Source organism: Pongo abelii, chromosome 17 (assembly GCF_028885655.2).
Source record: "Pongo abelii isolate AG06213 chromosome 17, NHGRI_mPonAbe1-v2.0_pri, whole genome shotgun sequence".
NCBI lineage: Eukaryota > Metazoa > Chordata > Mammalia > Primates > Hominidae > Pongo > Pongo abelii.
This window is the reverse complement of record NC_072002.2, coordinates 90,517,670-90,536,308: the sequence shown is the minus strand read 5'-3', so window position 1 is coordinate 90,536,308 and position 18,639 is coordinate 90,517,670. Positions and strand designations below refer to the sequence as shown.

General features: G+C 41.3%; 1 protein-coding gene across 1 annotated transcript; it reads left to right on the top strand.

The window, feature by feature from the left end:
* Positions 1-959: 959 nt before the first annotated feature.
* Positions 960-18,357, top strand: SMIM21 (small integral membrane protein 21). Its single transcript, XM_063716956.1, is given in 6 exon segments — positions 960-1,217; positions 9,732-9,867; positions 10,873-10,978; positions 11,667-11,794; positions 13,744-13,843; positions 17,722-18,357. Coding segments are annotated over 3 exon segments (369 nt in total). The 5' UTR covers positions 960-1,089; the 3' UTR covers position 10,978; positions 11,667-11,794; positions 13,744-13,843; positions 17,722-18,357.
* The last annotated feature ends 282 nt before the right edge of the window (positions 18,358-18,639 follow it).

The following is an 18,639-nucleotide window of genomic DNA, read 5'->3' as shown; positions in this document are numbered from 1 at the left end:
AAGACCATCAGAACAGCACTGGGCTACTGATTTGTATGCTGTGCATATGTTCACTGTTCACATAATAACGGGTATTTTATTAGTCATACTGTGCGTCAAGCACAGTGCATACTGTCCTGAGCATTTTTACTCAACACCAACACCGTGGAGCACCCATCATGAGCTTCTGTAGGCTGGGACTCACAGCTATGTGCATCTCTCTTCATCAGGCACCTTGTCAAAAGCCATACACACTATGGGGATAACGCCACAAGTATTTGGTGAACGTGTGTGTGTTAAGTACCTCTTAATTTTCCGCTCATTGGGCACCATTTACAAACAGTGGAAGATCTATGAAAATTCCCATGAGGCAGCACAGCAGCATCCAGAGGCCACCACACATGTCTCACGGCTACTCTCCACCCCGTGATGTTGGTCTGCACAGGGCTTCTTCCTGGGGTAGCTCCCAAGTAACCTCCATTCAGCTTTCCTCCTGCTGTTCCATGGTGCTTGTCTTCCAGCAGAATCTCTCTCACTTTAACAATTAAATGGACAACTCAGGAAACCTACACTTGGAATTCAGTGAAAGAAATGTTAGACTCCTGTGGAGTGTCTCATTAGGTTAAAGGAAAGTTACTGAAAAGTCTGATGGGAAAATGAATTTCTACATTTTGCTTAGGGCCCAAAAAGAATCCCAGATTTTGTTTCCATTGAAGTGCCTATAGTAGTATTTATTTTGATTCAGGGAGATGCAGTTCATTTTTAATATTCACAAAAGCTTCTTGACATCAGATCCAAAGCTTGTGCAGTGGAGATATGGTTAAACATTCTCACGCAGCATCACTGAGCCAGAAAGCAACCTGAGAAACCTCAGAACTCCATGTGCGGGAAGATTCCATCCGACTTCATAAAATAATACCTGGACCTGAGAACTCTATGTGTGGGAAGATTCCATCCGGCTTCATAAAATAATACCCGGATCTTCAAGGTTGGCAAAGAAGAGAAAAGCTCCTTGGGAACTTAGTTGCCAGGTCTCATAGCACCAGCTCTGTGTCCTCAGAGTTGCTGTCATCAAGGAGACCTCTCACTGGTCACCACTGCAGCCCCTACATGGACCAGTATGTGTCCACAGCTCCTCCCTGATTCCCTATAGCACAGCTGGGAACATTTAAACAAGACTCTGCAGGAAAGGGACGGATACTCAAGGGGAATTTGCTGCAGAAGAAAGCACCTACCACAGTGAGTTTATGGGTCCTTAACTTTGGGTTACAAGAGAGAAGTATCACTGCAGAGCTATGGTCCTACAAAGCACTCTTTTGCCCCAATCTCCTGTGAGTGCTCTGTCTCTCAAATCCAGATTCTGTGAAGTTTAAGATGAGACATCAATCCAGAGCTCTTTCTTTCTCAGTTCTGGCCAAGACAACCTCCCAATTCCAATTCCCAATCTGAGGAAGAGCTGCCCCTTTCAGAAAAGGTACTGGGCCCTCCCCTTGGCATTACATCAGTATACAGGCCAATGAGTCAATGACCTCTCCCTTACAGAGAGAGCCTCTTAACACAGATGCAAGGATGCCTCCAAATGCTTTAAGCCCAGGTGCACCTGCAACACCTACAAACTCAACCTACCCAGACAAATTTGATACTGCACTCCTAGAAGAAAGTTGCTTTTCGTTCATTACAGGACAGAAGCAAAAGTTGCAACAAATTTAACCATTCATGAAACAGTAGCCAATGTGCCGGCAACAGACGGCATTTATAGACACCCCATTTGCAGAGGTGATGGGGTGATCAATCGCTTCTGAAAAGGAAGTTTATGACCCAGTCATATATCAGAAAGGTTAAAGTCCTAAGACAAAATTTCTGGAACGTCTTCTCCTGTAGCACAGGGTTCTTCTTAGTGTTTCTGACTGTGAAGAGGAGATGGATGGGAGCAGGCAGGTAGCATCTCCTTCCTCTGTCTTGATCTCCACTGCTTCTTTATTTCCTTTTCCTTTTTCCATTTCTTTTTTTTTCATTTTAAAAGTAATGGTCTAGGGCCGGGCGTGGTGGCTCACACCTGTAATCTCAGCACTTTGGGAGGCCGAGGCGGGCAGATCACAAGGTCAGGAGACCGAGACCATCCTGGCTAACACAGTGAAACCCCATCTCTACTAAAAATACAAAAAATTAGCCAGGCGTGGTGGTGGGCACTTGTAGTCCCAGCTACTTGGGAGGATGAGGCAGGAGAATGGCGTGAACCCGGGAGGCAGAGCTTGCAGTGAGCCAAGATTGTGCCACTGCACTCCAGCCTGGGCGACAGAGTGAGACTCCGTCCCTCAAAAAATAAATAAATAAATAAATAAATAAATAAATAAATAAATAAATAAATAAAAGTAATGGTCTTAAAGTTCTTCAGTCTTAAACAAATTATAGAAGGCTTTAAAAGCTGGTTTTGTGCATTTCATATGTGATAATTGTAAGTCGATTTGAAGTCCTTATAATACTTTATAAATTTCATCAATCAACATCCAGGTAGGTAGAATCTTAGGTACATGATGATGGTTATGAATTAATACTAGGCCGGTGTGTGCTGGGTTTGTCTTCAGGCCTTGCGTGAGGGCTGTGATGGGGTGCATGATTCAGGAGGCACTCGGTGGGAAATCAAAAGAGGCAATGGTAACACAGCACCTCAAACATTTCAGGGCAGCTGGTCTACACCAGGTACACAGTAGGCACGAGGAGTGCAAAGATGGGAGAGGCAGAGGCCCCCACCTCAGGGAGCACATGGATACAGAGACTGTCCGTGTCCCCTCCATCCTCAACTCTTGATTTCTTCCATCTTTCTTAGGTTGGAGGTTAACTTGCTGCTGAAGAGATTTCAGCTGCATGGGAACTTACATATAATCTGAATAATCAAAAGTAAAAGAGTTCATCTTCTGGGTCCTACTTCTGCTATTTTCATCCACTGCTTCCTACCCAAGTGCTAAGCATTTTCATGCAGCCTCGTCTGTCTTTTCAATAAGAAAGCCAGTTGATAACTAATTCACACTTAAGTGCGCTGTTAAACCACAAAATGTTGACAGGGAAAACAACACTTAATAATAAATCATATGATGGTAACGTTTCTGTGCCAGTAGGAAAATGGTTTCAGGTGTGAACAATTCTCACTACTTCATGGATCATACAACATAGATACTGTTCATTAATGACTCTAAAGCCAATACAGGGCATGAAACTATAAGGAATTCCTTCCTGCTATTGTCCAGGCAGTGGAATGGGATTTTTTTTTTCTTTTGGCCAGTGTTCACTGGTTCCACTATGTTTCTGATCAGATCTTCACATTTAATTTCTTCTTAGGTATTCATGCATCTAAGAGTTCTTATGTACTGGAAACTCAGTATCTCCTGTTTGCAGGCAGTGACTGGGTGTTCAGTAAGTCCAAATATCTCTGGATGGAGGCTGTGGGTAAGCTTGGTGTCCACCGGAATCTCTCTCATGCACAGACGATGAAAATCCAAAAGCTCACATTGGTTCCAGCACAACAGACAGCCTGTTCCACTGGAGTTGTGTCAGGTGAGGTGTGCACATTTGTATCATCTGTCACAACTATTTACCCCTCTCTTTTCTCAGTGACAGCAGATACACTTGCCCATCGCCATGCGACTTGAGGGAGCTGATCCACTACCAGGCTTGGCCTGTGGCTTGCTTTGCCCACAAGAGCGTGAGGAGTGTGATGTGCAGCATATCTGAGCAGAAGCTTTAAAAGCAATTGTGTGCTTTGGTTCGTCCCCTTGTACTTCTCATCTTCCATGAAAAGGGCCTGTTCTCCCAGATCTCTGCTCCCTAGCCTGAGTCTGGGAATGAGAAGACACACAGTGTCACAGTAGTGAGACATTTTAAACAAGAAAGAAATGTTCATTGTTATAAACTGCTGAGATTGGGGAGGGTGGGGGTGTTGTCACTATGACACATCTACTACAATGTGATATGGGCTCTGGGACAAGGGACATGCACTTCATCCCTTGTCACAATGATTTTAAAAGTCCATTACTATGCACAGGACTTGGAGTGATACAGGCATCAGGCAGACAGGATAGCAAGTGCACTGGGATGCTTCTGAAGTTTTCAGGGATTTCAACAGCCCTATCAATTGAAGGAAGAGTGATCCTCCACCCCATGCAAGGACATTATTAGTGTGAAACTCCCAAGTGCTGTATCCTAAACATACCCCCTTAATAACGGAAATAAATCCTCCCTCCTCTGAGTTAATTACATAAACCGTATATTATTCATCAGATTTCTATATAATATTGCCTCTACTTGTATGTGTAATCATAAAATAATTCATAAAGTTTCAGGTCAAGGAAGGAAAAGTAAATATTCCATTTTTAGTCCTGACATGGACATCCCTAATAAAGTGTAGCCACTAAATAAGAATCTTGTTGATTGTATTTGCTACTTATTTTTAAGTGTCAGTGGATTAATACTATAATATGGTTTATCTTGGTTGATCAGAAATGATATCTGTACATTCAGAGAAGTCATAACTGAATAGCTAGAAGTGTCAGATTACAACTATGGGTGGTCTTCTTTTTTGTATGAAGAAGAGAAAATGGTCATTTTTTGGATGAAGAAGAGAAAATGGTCAAACATTCTTGAAGCAACGCGTTGCAAAGAACAGTTCAATCTGAGTAGTAGATTTGAAAACTAAAGGATAAAACAATTATAGACAACAACTAACAAACTGATTGTGTTCCTCCTCCATTCCAAAAATGGGTCACTAAAATGACAGTGCCTTTGCTCATTAAGGCCATTAGTAAAAAGAAATTTGGACTTTTATGTCTCGTACACTTGAAATTTAAGGATGATGGGTAAATTTCACTTATCACAGTAGAAATACTCCAGCCAATCAAAACAGAGGTGAACACAGCACAAGTAATTTATTAATTCACTATTCTTTCCTGAAATGGGCTTGAGTCAGTGCTATGGGCTCCATATTTTCTGGTCGTAAAGTTTAAAGAAAAGGGCACAGGAACTATGAGACACCCCTGAGGCCAGAGCCCCATCTCATCACCTTATCGTTGTTTGCCCATAAGCAAAGTGACTTCTCCAAATCTCTTTGTGTTACATGGGACATCCTGCTGGCCTCACGACCTGGTTGGAAAGATGAGGGGGTGTGGTGTGATCGCACCTGGCACAGCTCTCACCCCAGGAAGGGTCACTGGGGCTGCCTTCCTCTTCAGGTCCCTTTAAATTAAATGTTTCTGTTCTATAGAAACACATTTATCTCCTAACTCTATTTCCAAGGTTTTTCTCCTTCCATATAAATCAGGAAAGCCTCTTTTTACTCTTAAAGTTAAAAGGACAACCTCTCTAACTGATTTCTCTAGGACACTAAGAGAGCCACACAAAATACTCTGAGATTGCAAAGGTGCAAGGAGCAGCTGTTTTTGGAAACACTTCAACCTTGAACCCTCACCGGACATAATGACATATGTGTAAAACCTCTGGGAAGTCCTGTAGGTAAAAAGATTGATTAATATGGGGGGGGGGATTTGCAAGAGAAGTGTAGCATTATTTTTAATACAGCATTTTAATTTTCATAACTGATCTGATCTCACAGTAAAAATTATTGAGCTCTATTAGTGAGAACTCAAGTCTTTTACTGAATTTTCAAGTCCTGTTATGATAAATTAAGGACAAAATGTTTCTAAATAACATATAGAGATATAATTTACTTACTATAAAATGTAGCCTTAAGTGTCCAATTCAGTGGTTTTTAATATACTCACAGAATTGTGAAACCTTTACCATAACTAATTTTAGAATATTTTTATAACCCCATAAAGAAATCTCATGCCCATCAGCAGCCACTCCTTCCTCCCCATCACTACATACCATGACAACCACACCCTGTTTCTATGACTTTACATATTCTGGACATTTCAGATAAATTGAATCACCCAACATGTGGTATTTTGTGACTGGCTCTCACTAAGTATAATGTTTTCCAGTTCTTCTTTGTTGCAGCATGTGTCTGCCTTCACTCCTTTTTGTGGCTGACTAATATTCCACTCTATGGATTTATCAAATTTTGTTTATCCATTCATCACTTGATGAACATTTGGATCATTTCCACATTTTGACTATTATGAGTAATGTTGCTCTGAACACTTGAGTATAAGTTTTTGTGTGGACATATGTTTTTACTTCTCTTGGGTATGTCTCTATGACCAGAACTGCTATGTTGTATGATAACTCTATTTAATATTTTGAAGAACTGTCAGTCTGTTTTTTAAAGTGCGCCAGCTCAGTTTCTTTCAATTAAAAAAAAAAAACAACAAACTGGGGGTTAAATGTTCAGTTGATGCAAAGCCCTGCCGAAGATGTTCAGTGACTCAGATGACACAATCTTTGAGGTGCCCATTGAGTCAAATTCCTATCTCCCTGCTTCCCCATATCCCTCTCCACGGTGCCCCCGTCTCAGGAATAAGGGGTCTCAGCCTCCCACAGAACCCTATGAATGCCCACTGGCCTCTCTTACACAGTTGTTATGCTGACTTCTGGGCCAGTGGCCCTGCTGGGTGGGCGGCTTTGGCTGGACTACTGGGGGTCAAGCCGGTCCCCCAAGGAGTCCGGACTCTGGCTGTCCAGTTGTGAAGGCTCTGTTTTCTCTTTGTCTCAACTCCAGTCACATCATATTGATTCTCAAAGTGTAGCCCGGGAGTCCCTGAGGTGTTTTCAGGGATCCAAAAGCTCAAAATTACTGGCATGATAATACTAAGACATTAGTATTATGTGCAATGGGGTTTTCCAGAGCCTGAATAAGGTTAGGCATTTTGAAAGACTCAGTGCAGAAGCAGATAAAAAAACCCAGTTGCCTTCTATTAAGCTGGGCATTATAGAGGTTTGTAAAAATGTGAAACAGTCCCACTCATCTTACAATTTTACTTTCTTCTGGACATGGAGCTGAGTTGAACAAAGTCTTCTCCTACAGGCCTGCAGCCTTCCCCAAGCTACACATGGAAGTTGGGCATCTAGTCCCAAAGTTCTTGGGTATCTTACACTATTTTGATATTCTTGTCATGCTCCCCACCCTGACCCCACAGAGCTCCACGTGAGAGAAACACTAGGATGAGATCTTCCATTTTTTCTGACCCTCCCTGACCACAGAGACCTTGCACACGCTACCTCCTCAGCTCCCTCCACTCCTGACTTGTGGCTATAGCAGAGGTCCTGCCAGCCGGACCCATATCTCATGGTGGGAGCCATAGGAGAGCCTGCAGCTCAGAATCATAGAGGGGAATGGATCTGGTTTCACTGCCCCCAAAATACTGTCCCTGTGCACTTCATTTTATCAAGTGTTTCCCAAATTAATAAAACCTCCTTTCTTAAAAATAACCTGTTAATATCTTGGGGTTCCAGGTTTACACAGAATGCTGTAGGAAGCATTGCCATCAGGAATTATACTTGTTCTTTAGTGACTACAGACTTTAGATATTTCTGGAAGTTCCTCATGGGACCTAAAGCTGGTTTTTGTTTTGTATTTGTCTTACTTAAGTTAGTCACATTTACAGGAAAACTGCTTCACGATCAACCCAAATAGAACAAAATAATCTCCAAATTCAGACTCTAGAGAAGTCCAGGTGCCTCCATGCACTTCACACGTTATGAAATCCTAATTAGGAGAAGAATATTGTTCATGCTCTTAGGGTTCCCATTAAGAATGGCTCACTGGCTTCTAGTTTTCCTGTGGAAGTACTTCTCTCTCACTACTAGCAGTGGTGGCATTTGTGGAATATCACAAATACCTGTGGATCCCCAGACCAGTGGATCTCCAGGCAGGGCCAGAGGATCCTAAAACTGGAGGATCCTGGAAAAAGGGCCCAGGAAAGCTCCCAATATTTCTTTTTGCTCCATCATCTCCAACTTGGTTTTATTGTGTTAATGCCCAGATAATATCCCCAAGCAACTCCTTGGCTTCAAACGTAGGACAAGCATAGAAGTAAAGAAAGAATTGAGACCCAATGCTCCAGTGACTTTCTTTAATCACTTACTCCTCAGCCCAGTGAGGAAGCGCCCAGGTTTCCACTCAAGCAAATGCCTCCTGATGGCCCTTTTGCAATATTAAAACATCATTTAATCAAGCAGTACAGATCTAAGTATATTTTATTCAAACGAAATTATTTAAAGATCCTTACTGTCTCCAAATGATGCACAGAGTTGCTCTCTAATGATTGTTGCATGTTGAAGACCACTTTAAATTTTAAAAAAGAGAGACAGAGACCCTGATTTTGTAGTGAAGATGCAACGACATATATTTCAACAATAATTAAATCCACCAATTCCACCTCTTTATAACTGGAATAAAGACTTTAGCAGCATTAAGAAGTCCCACCTTTCTCCTTTTCCTTCTTGACTTCTTCAAGGCTAGAGGCCTATTAGCTGGTAGACTATTAAAATGCAAACATGATACAACCCAAGTAGTTCCAGCTTTGAAACAGAAGGGTGGCTAAGTACCTGCTCTCTCTCAATGCAATACTCCAGCAGCAAGGCGAGTCCAGTTTCTCCCATCATCAGTCAATCCCTGACCCTAAGTTTGACTACTTTCAGCTTATGGGAAGCTCCATCCTACATTCTTCAATGGTGCCTAGCCCTATTTTACCAGTAGATGGATGCTGGGATTGGGGCAAGGGAACTGGGAGAACCACCCTAATTAAAACAACTTTTGCTTCATCTAGTTAACAGCAGGTAATACTGAGTTCTCTCCTTCCCACAGTGGCTCATGTCCCCTCATAACACGAAAGAGGCATTGTCCTTCCCCGTGCACACAATCTGCAACCAGAGAGAGCCACCAGCCACAGAAAGGATAAGGCCCCATATTAACTAGTTTCTCATTTGTTAGCTTAAGGAAATCATTTTCTTCCATTTTTCCACTTCTTGAAAGTATATCTACAAGTTTTTAGCCAAGAATTTTTGGATAAAGTTGGTTTGGGGATCACATATTTAATTTGCTATGTGTTTATTGTTTTTCTTTGTGAGAAAGAAGAAGAATGCTAAATAAAACTTAACTTCAGGGCTCCTGTTATTCCAATGGCCACCACCTTGACTGGATTTGTTTTCACTGATATTAATTTTCATTGATTTTGTTTATGGTCTTTCAGCCAATTATCAGTCAAGATGCTTTCTTAAAAGACTGTGAAATTCAGAATAAAAGGCACAAAACTTATTGCTATGAATTGTAACCTCTGCTAAACCAATGATATATGGCATGATTTGAGAAAAATTTTGTTGGCACATTGTCAATTGTATTTTTGACCACTAAAAAAAATCAGTCAGTGATGTATATGCTCAAATCACACTGGAACACTAAAGTCATACCAGTCACAGATCTCTTTGATAATTCACTGGGTTTTTACTTATTGTATTTAAAAGCCATGAGAAACCTGAGAAATGATCCAATCTGGCACCCTCAACTTAATAGGGAACTTGGTTTCGTAGAATTCTCTGTGAATCTGCTTTTAATTTACATTGATACTTAAAATTCCACACGGCAGATCTCAAGAGTTGTTTTAGATGCATTACCTTTTCCCCAACTAATTTTATAACTCAATAAAAACCATAGTTCAGGTTTTACTTCTGAAACATGACCTTAAATACATAAACCTATTTATTTTAAACAAAATTAATTGTTTGACAGAGTTAGCTGCTTGTAGCATGAAGCTTGAAAAGCCAAACACTGTAAATAGTAACTGTAATTATTTCCTTTTTCATTTTCAAAATGAACACCATATTCGTTTCTTCACATTGTTGGTTCTTTTCCATGTGACGGTGTTGCTGAAGAATCATAGCAGGATACAAGGGGTTTCTGAAGACTGGAAAAGGGCAAACAGCATATTTCGAAAAGAGGTAAATGATAACCTTAGCAGTTAAAAAAAATACTACATATTTTGAAAGTGGGTAAACGATAACCTTAACAGTTAAAAAAAAAAATAGAACATTCATCAAGCAATCAATCTGTAGACACCTAGGAGAGTGCGCATGCTGGGTAGCTATCAAATTACTTTGTAAAAAGGAAATTAGGCCAGATGAAATTAATATCCATCCGTGAGAGAGCACAGGGCCACATAGATAGACAGAGTGAACCATGTATACTGCAGCGACCTCCTTCTATCTGAGGTCGCTCCTTGAGACAGGATGAGCGTTTCGTCAGTGAGAGCCTGCAAATCTCTAATCACCTCTGAGAGCCAGTGACGTGGGACCTTCTAATAGGTAAACCATTTCATAATGAATCCCTCCTGGTCTTTTAGTAAATAACTCTCTTGGGAAGAAGGCCAAGAAATCTCAGCCCTTCTTTGAGTTTTTTTCTAGAGTGATTCCAGTTGTGCTTAGTTAAGGTCTCTGTGTACCAACAGATAGGTGTACAATTGGCTGGAAACGTTTTCAGAGGCTTATATTTAAACTGGAAGGCATATTAATTTTATTTTTCCTTCCACAGGTAAAAAACTCCTTCTTTCTCCCACTGTAGGCTTTTTGTGTTTTCAACATACCCAGCCTCACTCGGAAAAATAAAAATAAAAATAAAGCACCCACTCACATGAGCAGCCAAGTTTCAGATACCAGTGGGCACAAGCTCTTCCAAATGTCTCCTGTTCTGGAGATGTTCACAGTCCTCATATCAAAACTGAAACAAGCAAACAAAAAAAATAAAAAACTTACTACCAAATACCCTAGGAATAAGACTTAAACTCTATTTGGAAATTGAATTTCTTCCATAGTCAATCAATATTTAATAAAGAGAGAAAAGGAGCTCATTACAAAGACCATCTTGTTTCTCCACAAGTCATCTATGTGAGATTCCAGAATTTCAGGGTGATAAGTTCTTAATTGGAACATTATATATTCTCTTTGCAGCCAGTAAGCACGCATCACTTCGCGAGAAAGCACCGCGGCCAACATTTCTGCTGGTCTGCTCCGGGTTTCAGTGAAGGGCAGGCCCGGAAGCACCTTGGGAAATGAGGTAGAGCCAAGCTAACCCTGGAGAGCCACTGAGCTTACGGAGAGTTGAGTGATTACGCAGGCATAGTCTTGAGTTTTATTTTCAGTTTGAATACTGCTAACTAGTCTGTACAGTCACAGGCTTACTATAGGGAGTTTATTCTACATCAGCTATATTCTCTCTTCCTTAGCAGCACTTAATGAGTCGGCTGGAAAGTTGTTCCCAGCCAAGCCAATATCCTATGAGTTATAAATGACATTTCATGCTCATATGCAGATTTTCTGCACTGAAGTGAATTATTTACAAGGTAGGGCTTATGGATTCCAACAATCAGCTGCCTGAGATTTACACCTACCCATTCTCTCTACTCTCTTGCTGGGAGAATGTGACATTTCCCACTGCCCTTTAACATCTGAAGATTTAACGGGAGCTGCCCTTCCTGAGGCAGGTGCTCCCTTGCTTGAGATGGTAACTGGAAAGGCCGTGCACCCTAGAAGCTGGAAGGTAAACTAAGGCTCTCCTAGAGGTGCTTCTCCCTGCCCTGGGAGGATGCTATCTGCATGTAAATGCACAGGAGGAGCACCAGGAAGAATTTAAATTCTGGGGAGGCCTTCCTGCCCATTAACAGTGATTTTATTACCTTGGGTTTTAGCTACTTAGTTTAATAATTTCTTCCTGAATGTGTGAAAATCCAAATTTTCTCCTAAAGGAAGCTCTGTGTTCAGCAGTGTGCTCTGTCCTCTGTGGAACAGAAGAACCAACATGTCGTTTCTGCCTCCCAGAAACTCCAGGGGTTGAAAAGCCTCCCAACTTACAGCAAGGATGATGAAAATATAAGTAAGTGTTTGACACCAGACAAATCCACCAATGGAACAAAAAAAGCAGCACAGACACCAAGTTAAGTACACAAGGCTCTCTAATCTATGATAAAATCAGCATTTAAAATTAGCAAAAAGTATAGTTTTTTAAATATGTTGAATGAGAACAACTGACTATGCATTTGGAAAAAGTGAGATGAAGATCCCTACCTTATATTATCAACAAAAATACATGTATGTTAAATCAAAGACCTAAATGTAAAAATAAAATCCAAAGAATACTGGAAGAAAAGATGGGGCAACATTTCTGTATGTAGCCTTGCAGTGAGAGTAAACAAAAGGAAAGAAGGGACTTACCAAATTTTATAAACTTTTTCCCAATAAAAACCAGACTAAACAAAATTAAAACTTAAGTGACAAACAAGGGAGGGAAAACATTTACAACTGACTATTAATATCCCATATTCAGAGAAATCCAACTTATTGGAAGAAAATGACAGACAATACCCTAAAGCGATAAAGAATATGTATAGTCAAAAAAGAAGTACACACAGCAAATAAATCTGTGAAAAGATGCTCAATCACTGTATTGATAAAAGGAATAAGGAAGTGAATAACAACAAAATAGTTTTTGCCAAATCTGATTGTCAACATGTCATATATCGTTAACATTGATTGCTGTCGAGGCTGTGAGAAAATAGGCAGCTTCATAATTGTTGGCAGGAACAACCAACTGCTACAAACACTTTGGGGGCAATTTGGAATCATCGAATAAAATATATTTGCATACCCTTTGGCCATGCCATTTCACTTTTATGGATCTAACAAAAAATAAAATAAAAACATTATAAAGGTATATGTACAGGGATTTTGATTGAGTACTGTAACAGTAAACATCGCCTGCAGCCTAATATCTACCAGTAAGAGATGCTTTCATGAATTATGATAAGTTCATAAAATGGAATGCCATCTTCTCATTAAAATCTGTAAACAACCAAATTTCCATCAATAGGGGAATGGTTAAATAAATTGTAGTGCCACCATTAAGCTGAATATTATGTAGCTACTAAAGAGAATGAGACAGAGCTGTACGTAGATGAAGAGATGTCTTTGCTACCTCAAGTGAATAAAGTTGTAGACAAATGATAGATATTATAGATAAATAAGCAGATGATTGATGGATGATTAGATACATCTTATATAATTTTAGTTGAGTCTGTGTGTGTCCACTGAAGAAAAGAACCCTCAGAGTTGTTAGTGGCGGTGATCTCTGTGAGTAAGGACGTTTGTTTTGTGTGCAGCTAAGAGCTTCACTATCATCTCACATGCTGGTTCCGCCTGGTGGTGGGAGCACACTCCCAGGCAAGTCGGGATGCTCATCTTCCCCAGGACCACAGATGTTGTCACAAGTCGGGGCCATCCATTCTGACATCAGCAGAGACTCCCAGCAGCAGAGACCTCTCCCTCTGGCTGGGGAGCCAGTCACTGGATCAGGGACCCTTTAGCCCCACTCTTGCTCTGCAAGCTCTCACCCATCTCCACACAGAGAACACAGAGAATTGTTCTGCCACTGCTGATCACTGCTTGGCTATGGGAAGCTCCAGGCAGCTGTTAAGTCCCCTCTGCTTGAGATCCCTATATCCACTGTCACTGTGGGCTCTTGGTGCTTCCATGGAGACTTACGTGGCAAAGGAGTCTCTCTCTATGCCCAGATTCCCCAATCCTTTCTGGTGTTTTTGTTAGCTCCGTATGAGGTGTTCATGGTGCAGGAGAAGGATGACAGAGCTCAGTGTCTCTTCCATTAGGAACCCACTAACAGAAGAGGGAGTATTTGTGCACTCCTCTTTCCCTATCTGAAAGTCCCAGGGAATCTTGATCTTGTCAGGATCGGGTGCATGACTGTTAATTGTCAGCCATTCTTACAAACACATTTTATAAACTGAATATTTTGTGTTCTCTGAATTCTAGGCTCTCAGAATTCAAAAACCAAGATGAACTTTCCCGCTCTTTTTTGCTCGTGTCACTCATCCCTGAGAGAGAAACGCAAAATACCAAAGCCAATTATGTGGTACGTTCAAAAGGTCCAAAACCACCCAGGGTGAAGCATCAGACCACCAGGTTTTTGTTTGCCAAATGCCCACTCTCCCCGATCCTCTTATTCTCTCTTCAAAAACAGATACAAAACAACAGTAAAAAACATCCTCCATTCTTAGTGAGAGCTGAGGGTTTGGATGATGCGGATGAGTTGGAGGAGGTTTTCCATTCCTACCACAGGGAAGGCAACTGAATACATTCTCCTTAGCCACTGTAGTTCTCCAGAAAGCCCCTGGGCCTCAGAGGTAATTCAGGGCTCTCTTCTCCTTGACCCATCTTTCCCCTCCCCCAGTGCTCCTCCCTCTTCCTTCCTCCTCTGATATGTGGAGTGGGTTCCTCTCAAGTAGGAACCCGGCAGGCATGTTGAGGCATCTTTACAGCAGTCAATGGGGCAGGAGTTATTTTTTATTCTTTAGTGCAGTTCCAGTCCCTAGCACAGTACTTGGCATGTAGTAAGTGCACAATAAATAGAGGAGTAATTTTGCATTTACATGAAAACACTTTTTGCGACCAAGGCACATTCTTTACATTTCCTTGGGGACAAAAAATATTTATTTTTATCCTTTGATAATAAATTTTATGTCTATAATCTATAGTAACTTGGAACTCATCTTGGGAAACAACATGGATAGCCATGCTAGATAATGACTCTGTGTGTGTGTGCGCGCGCGTGCGCACGAGAATGAGAGAGAGAGAGAGAGAGAGAGAGACTCCTAGGCATCATCATCCTAAGCAAGTACAAATCAGGAGTTTGTTTCTTTGCAAAATAAATAGTTGTTCTTTGTTTTTTTGTTTTTGCTATTGTTTTCTAAGATAAATACTATGAAGGGCACAGCACTCATTTGAATGCCTATATGTCATTTATTTGATTAATTTATTAAACATATTTGAGGTGTCTACAATTTATTCATCCCTGTTCTAGGCAACGCAGATCATGTGTTGAAGTAGACAAGGTGTTTGCACTCATGAGACTTAGGAGAAGGAAGGCATCCTAAGTCAAGCAAGGATGGCCCTTATACAGAGATCCTGAGACAAGAGGCACCAGTCATATTCTAGAGACTGGGACATAGAACCTGTTCGGTCTGGCTGGAATGAAAATTGCAAGGTGGGGGAAGTGGAGAAGAGAGGCAGGGGATGCTGAGAAATTGATTTGGAGGGAAGCAGATCATACCAGACCACGAATGGCCTTATGTGTCCTGTTTCATCCTAAGAGCAATGGGAATCATTAAAGGGTTTAAGTACAGACATTGGATCTCTGCTCTGGAAAGAAGAGTTCAGAAGCAAAATGGGAGGTTACTGAAGGAGGCAAGATTAGAGGCAGGATGATAGTTATGTGTCTTCTCCAGATACAAGCCAGAGACCACGGGTTTAGGTAGGTAATTTCACAGGGGGTGATCAGGAGAAAATAAAAGCAGACAAAATCAAAGACATTTAGAATTCACAGTAGTAAAGCCTGGAGATGGACTGGGTTTAGTGCGGAGACAGAAAGGTTGGCAGCTGAACATCTGGCATGGGCTAGGGCTCTGGAGGCTCAAATGGGGAGTAAAGGAAGCGTCTCTAGGAGAGGGACTGTTGGATTCCACCTTAGACTTTCTTCAGGAAGCATCCTTGGGATGCCCAAGGAACACCCAGGTAGGGGGAGCTCAGGAGCATCAGTGTGGAGGCCTGGAGCCTGGACCTCAGCGACTGCCGGCATGTTTTTGAGTGTCTCATAATCAGAACACAGGAAGTCCAAGAAGAGGAGAGGATGCATTTGTACCAAAAGTTCACAGACAAGAGGCTATATATAGACCCAAAGGTCAGACTGCATTGGATTCAAATAAGAGTTTGGATTTGAATGAAAATACAGGCAAGGGGAAATTCAAGGTACAATGAACAGCAATGAGACTAGGGGAGGGGGAAGGAGAAAGAAAAATGGATACTGATCAGAGAAATCCAGCAAGTGTGTTCGATCAAGTATTTTACTAGGAGTGGGGGTTCTGTAAACCTATGGGGAGTCTTCCTGAGACTCAGCACTCACAGCCTGGCCTCTGGGACCCACATGCAACACTCATCACTATCGTCAGGAGACTAGCTTTACTGTGACTCAAGGCACAGGGAGGCCAGGACATTTGGTCAATGTTTCATGTCAGAGCAACATGGGAGCCTATGTGTCCAGGGCCCAGTGATGCTTCCAAACCTCATACCTCCTCAGATGATGGTCACCTCACTAAGACTGTTGCCCAGTTCTCAGCAGCATCCAATGTCAGAATAGCACTCTTTCCATAAACCAGGAAGATTCTGCCAGAAAAAGCAGCAGGCAGCAAAATATTCTTAGTACTTGGTGGAGGGATTCCCTTTCTTTCAAAACCTAATTAAGGACTGGCAAATAGAAATCTTGCTCAACTCAGGTTTTATATAGCAATTGATTGTTTTATTTAAGGGTCTGCTTTAAATTCACCAGTATTTTCTTCCTTCCTTTCTTTCCTTCTTTTTTTATTTTTAACAAGGTTGCCCACACTCAACTATTGTGAAAACTCAGAATACAGAGATTGAGAATCTTTCTAAACCTTGTTTGTTTTCACATGTACTTGCCCTCTGTTGGAGAATTTGGGCTTCATCTGTTGAAGGTCAGAGGTCAGAACAGTGTTGATCCTGGAAACTCAGGAAGTCTTGGGGGACATTTGGAAATTTAGATATTCTGGGGTCCATGTTCTATGCCAAGAACTAGTCCCTCAGTGTGTAGCAGCAGAACAAGTGTAATGATTTGATTTCTTATAGCCACTGTCACCTTCATCTATATATTTGCTGGTGATTTATTAATATCTGTTCTACCTGTCTCGGCCTGCAGGAGACCTTGTATTGCTGCATGCCTCCTATAGAGTAGAGAGAAATGAAGGGAGCAGATGGGATTATGACTTATTTTCCAACGTTGAATTTATAAAAAGATCTTTTGTCAGACATTGCATAGCAGTTTCTGGGATGAAATTAATCCTATGAATAAAATTTCTAACCTCACCTAAAATAGGTGCTTTATTTAAAGAAGGATCGATGAGGCTTGCTAAATATTATTTTTAGTGTTGATAAAAGCTTTTCATAATCTCAGGCTGCAAACATGGGCTAAATTGGCAGTTCTGGATGCCATGCCAGCGCGCTGGAGCTGGCTAACAATGTCACCCACAATGTCAGTGAGGCAAAGCCACCCTGAGCTGTCTCCAGGCCTCTGTCCCTCCACTGCAATCTCAGGGTAGGAGAAATGTTTTTCTCAATGCATGTGAATCTAACTTTGGACACATCTCACAGTCTCATCTACCAAGGATCATCATTCATGAGTTAGACAGCAAAACGGTTAGCCGTGTCCACCATGTAACAAAGAACATTCTTGAGGCTGTCAGGCCAAACCCCTGAGCTCTTTGTTCTTTGCCCAGTGGTCTCATGGCTTCTGGTTTTCAGGGGAACATTATGACTGGTCTACTATTCTGGTGCTGCTTCTTTTTGAAAAGGTTCAGAAAGAGTTTATTTCAGAGTTCACATATACTCAACTTCTATCTATCATCCTTTATGCAAGGCTAGTAAGGGCTTCGAGAAGCCAGTGCATCCTACATGACTGTCTTTGTGGCCTTTGGTGTTTCATTCTCAGAGAATTATTCCAGGCTTCCTAGCTATTCTGAACTCAAAATTCCTGTTACCATCAAATAGTACTTGCTCTGGTGAGTATAATCTTTAGCCTCCAAACACTCCAAAATCTTGGGGGAAAAAATTAAATTTTAAAATGTGTTCATTAGATAAAAACAAATGGTCAATTTTATTGTAATATTTTGATTATATCTATCAAAAAAACAAAATGCTTTTTCCCCCTTTTGTCTCTTGCAGCTTTCTACGTTTGAAGTCATCCAGAAACACAGCAGAAGCAGAATAAATGACACCACGTTTCTCTCTCACGGCCTTCATACCATGGATTTTCCCTGCTCAAGATAAAAAGAAATTAAGAGGAAATCAGATTGCTTAGAGAGAGCAGATTATTGCTCACTTTTTAAAAGGAGCTCCACAGAGAGAATGAAGAACGTGTAACTTTTTGCAGTGACAATGTCTGCTTTGCTCTTGAGGGGCACTCTTCCTTTTTCTGCTCAGGGATATTCCGGAGGAGAGCTGCAGATGCCACCCAACCCTGCGAAATCTGCCCTGCGAGTCGAAACAGATCCAACAGTGAAAAGAACTTCTTCATTAGGACATCAAGCCTGTAGTCATATTTTCAATTGCTGCTGTAACTTTTTCCTTGCAAGTGCTTTCACTTATTTCGGGACCACCTAAGGCTCTGTGTGGTACACAGCAACACAGTTTGAGATATTTCTGTGATGTTCTGTACATCATATAGTTGCTAACAACCTGTCAAAGTCATCCTGACACCAAACTGAGAAGCTGATGGTTTGGGTAACGTATTAGAGGAGATGAAAAAAACGACAGTCCTCATTACTGTAATAAAACCAGCAGAGACACACTGAGAATCAATTACTGATTGTGACCTAATGAACTAACCCTCAGTCAAGTAGAAAACTGCACCAAGCCTCTTACATTATCAGATGATTTAGGATGGAGCACTGTCTGAAGACGGGCAACAAGTCGAGGCAGATGAGTTTTCTTATATTGTGGCTGACTTAATTACCTTGTTCCTGAGTGCAGAGATCAAATTGAGCAACTTAAGGTGCTAAAGCTCTGTGCCAGCTGGAAATGAAAAGGAAATAATTAACACCAACAAGAGCTACGTCTAAGGTTGTGGCACCTCCTGACAGA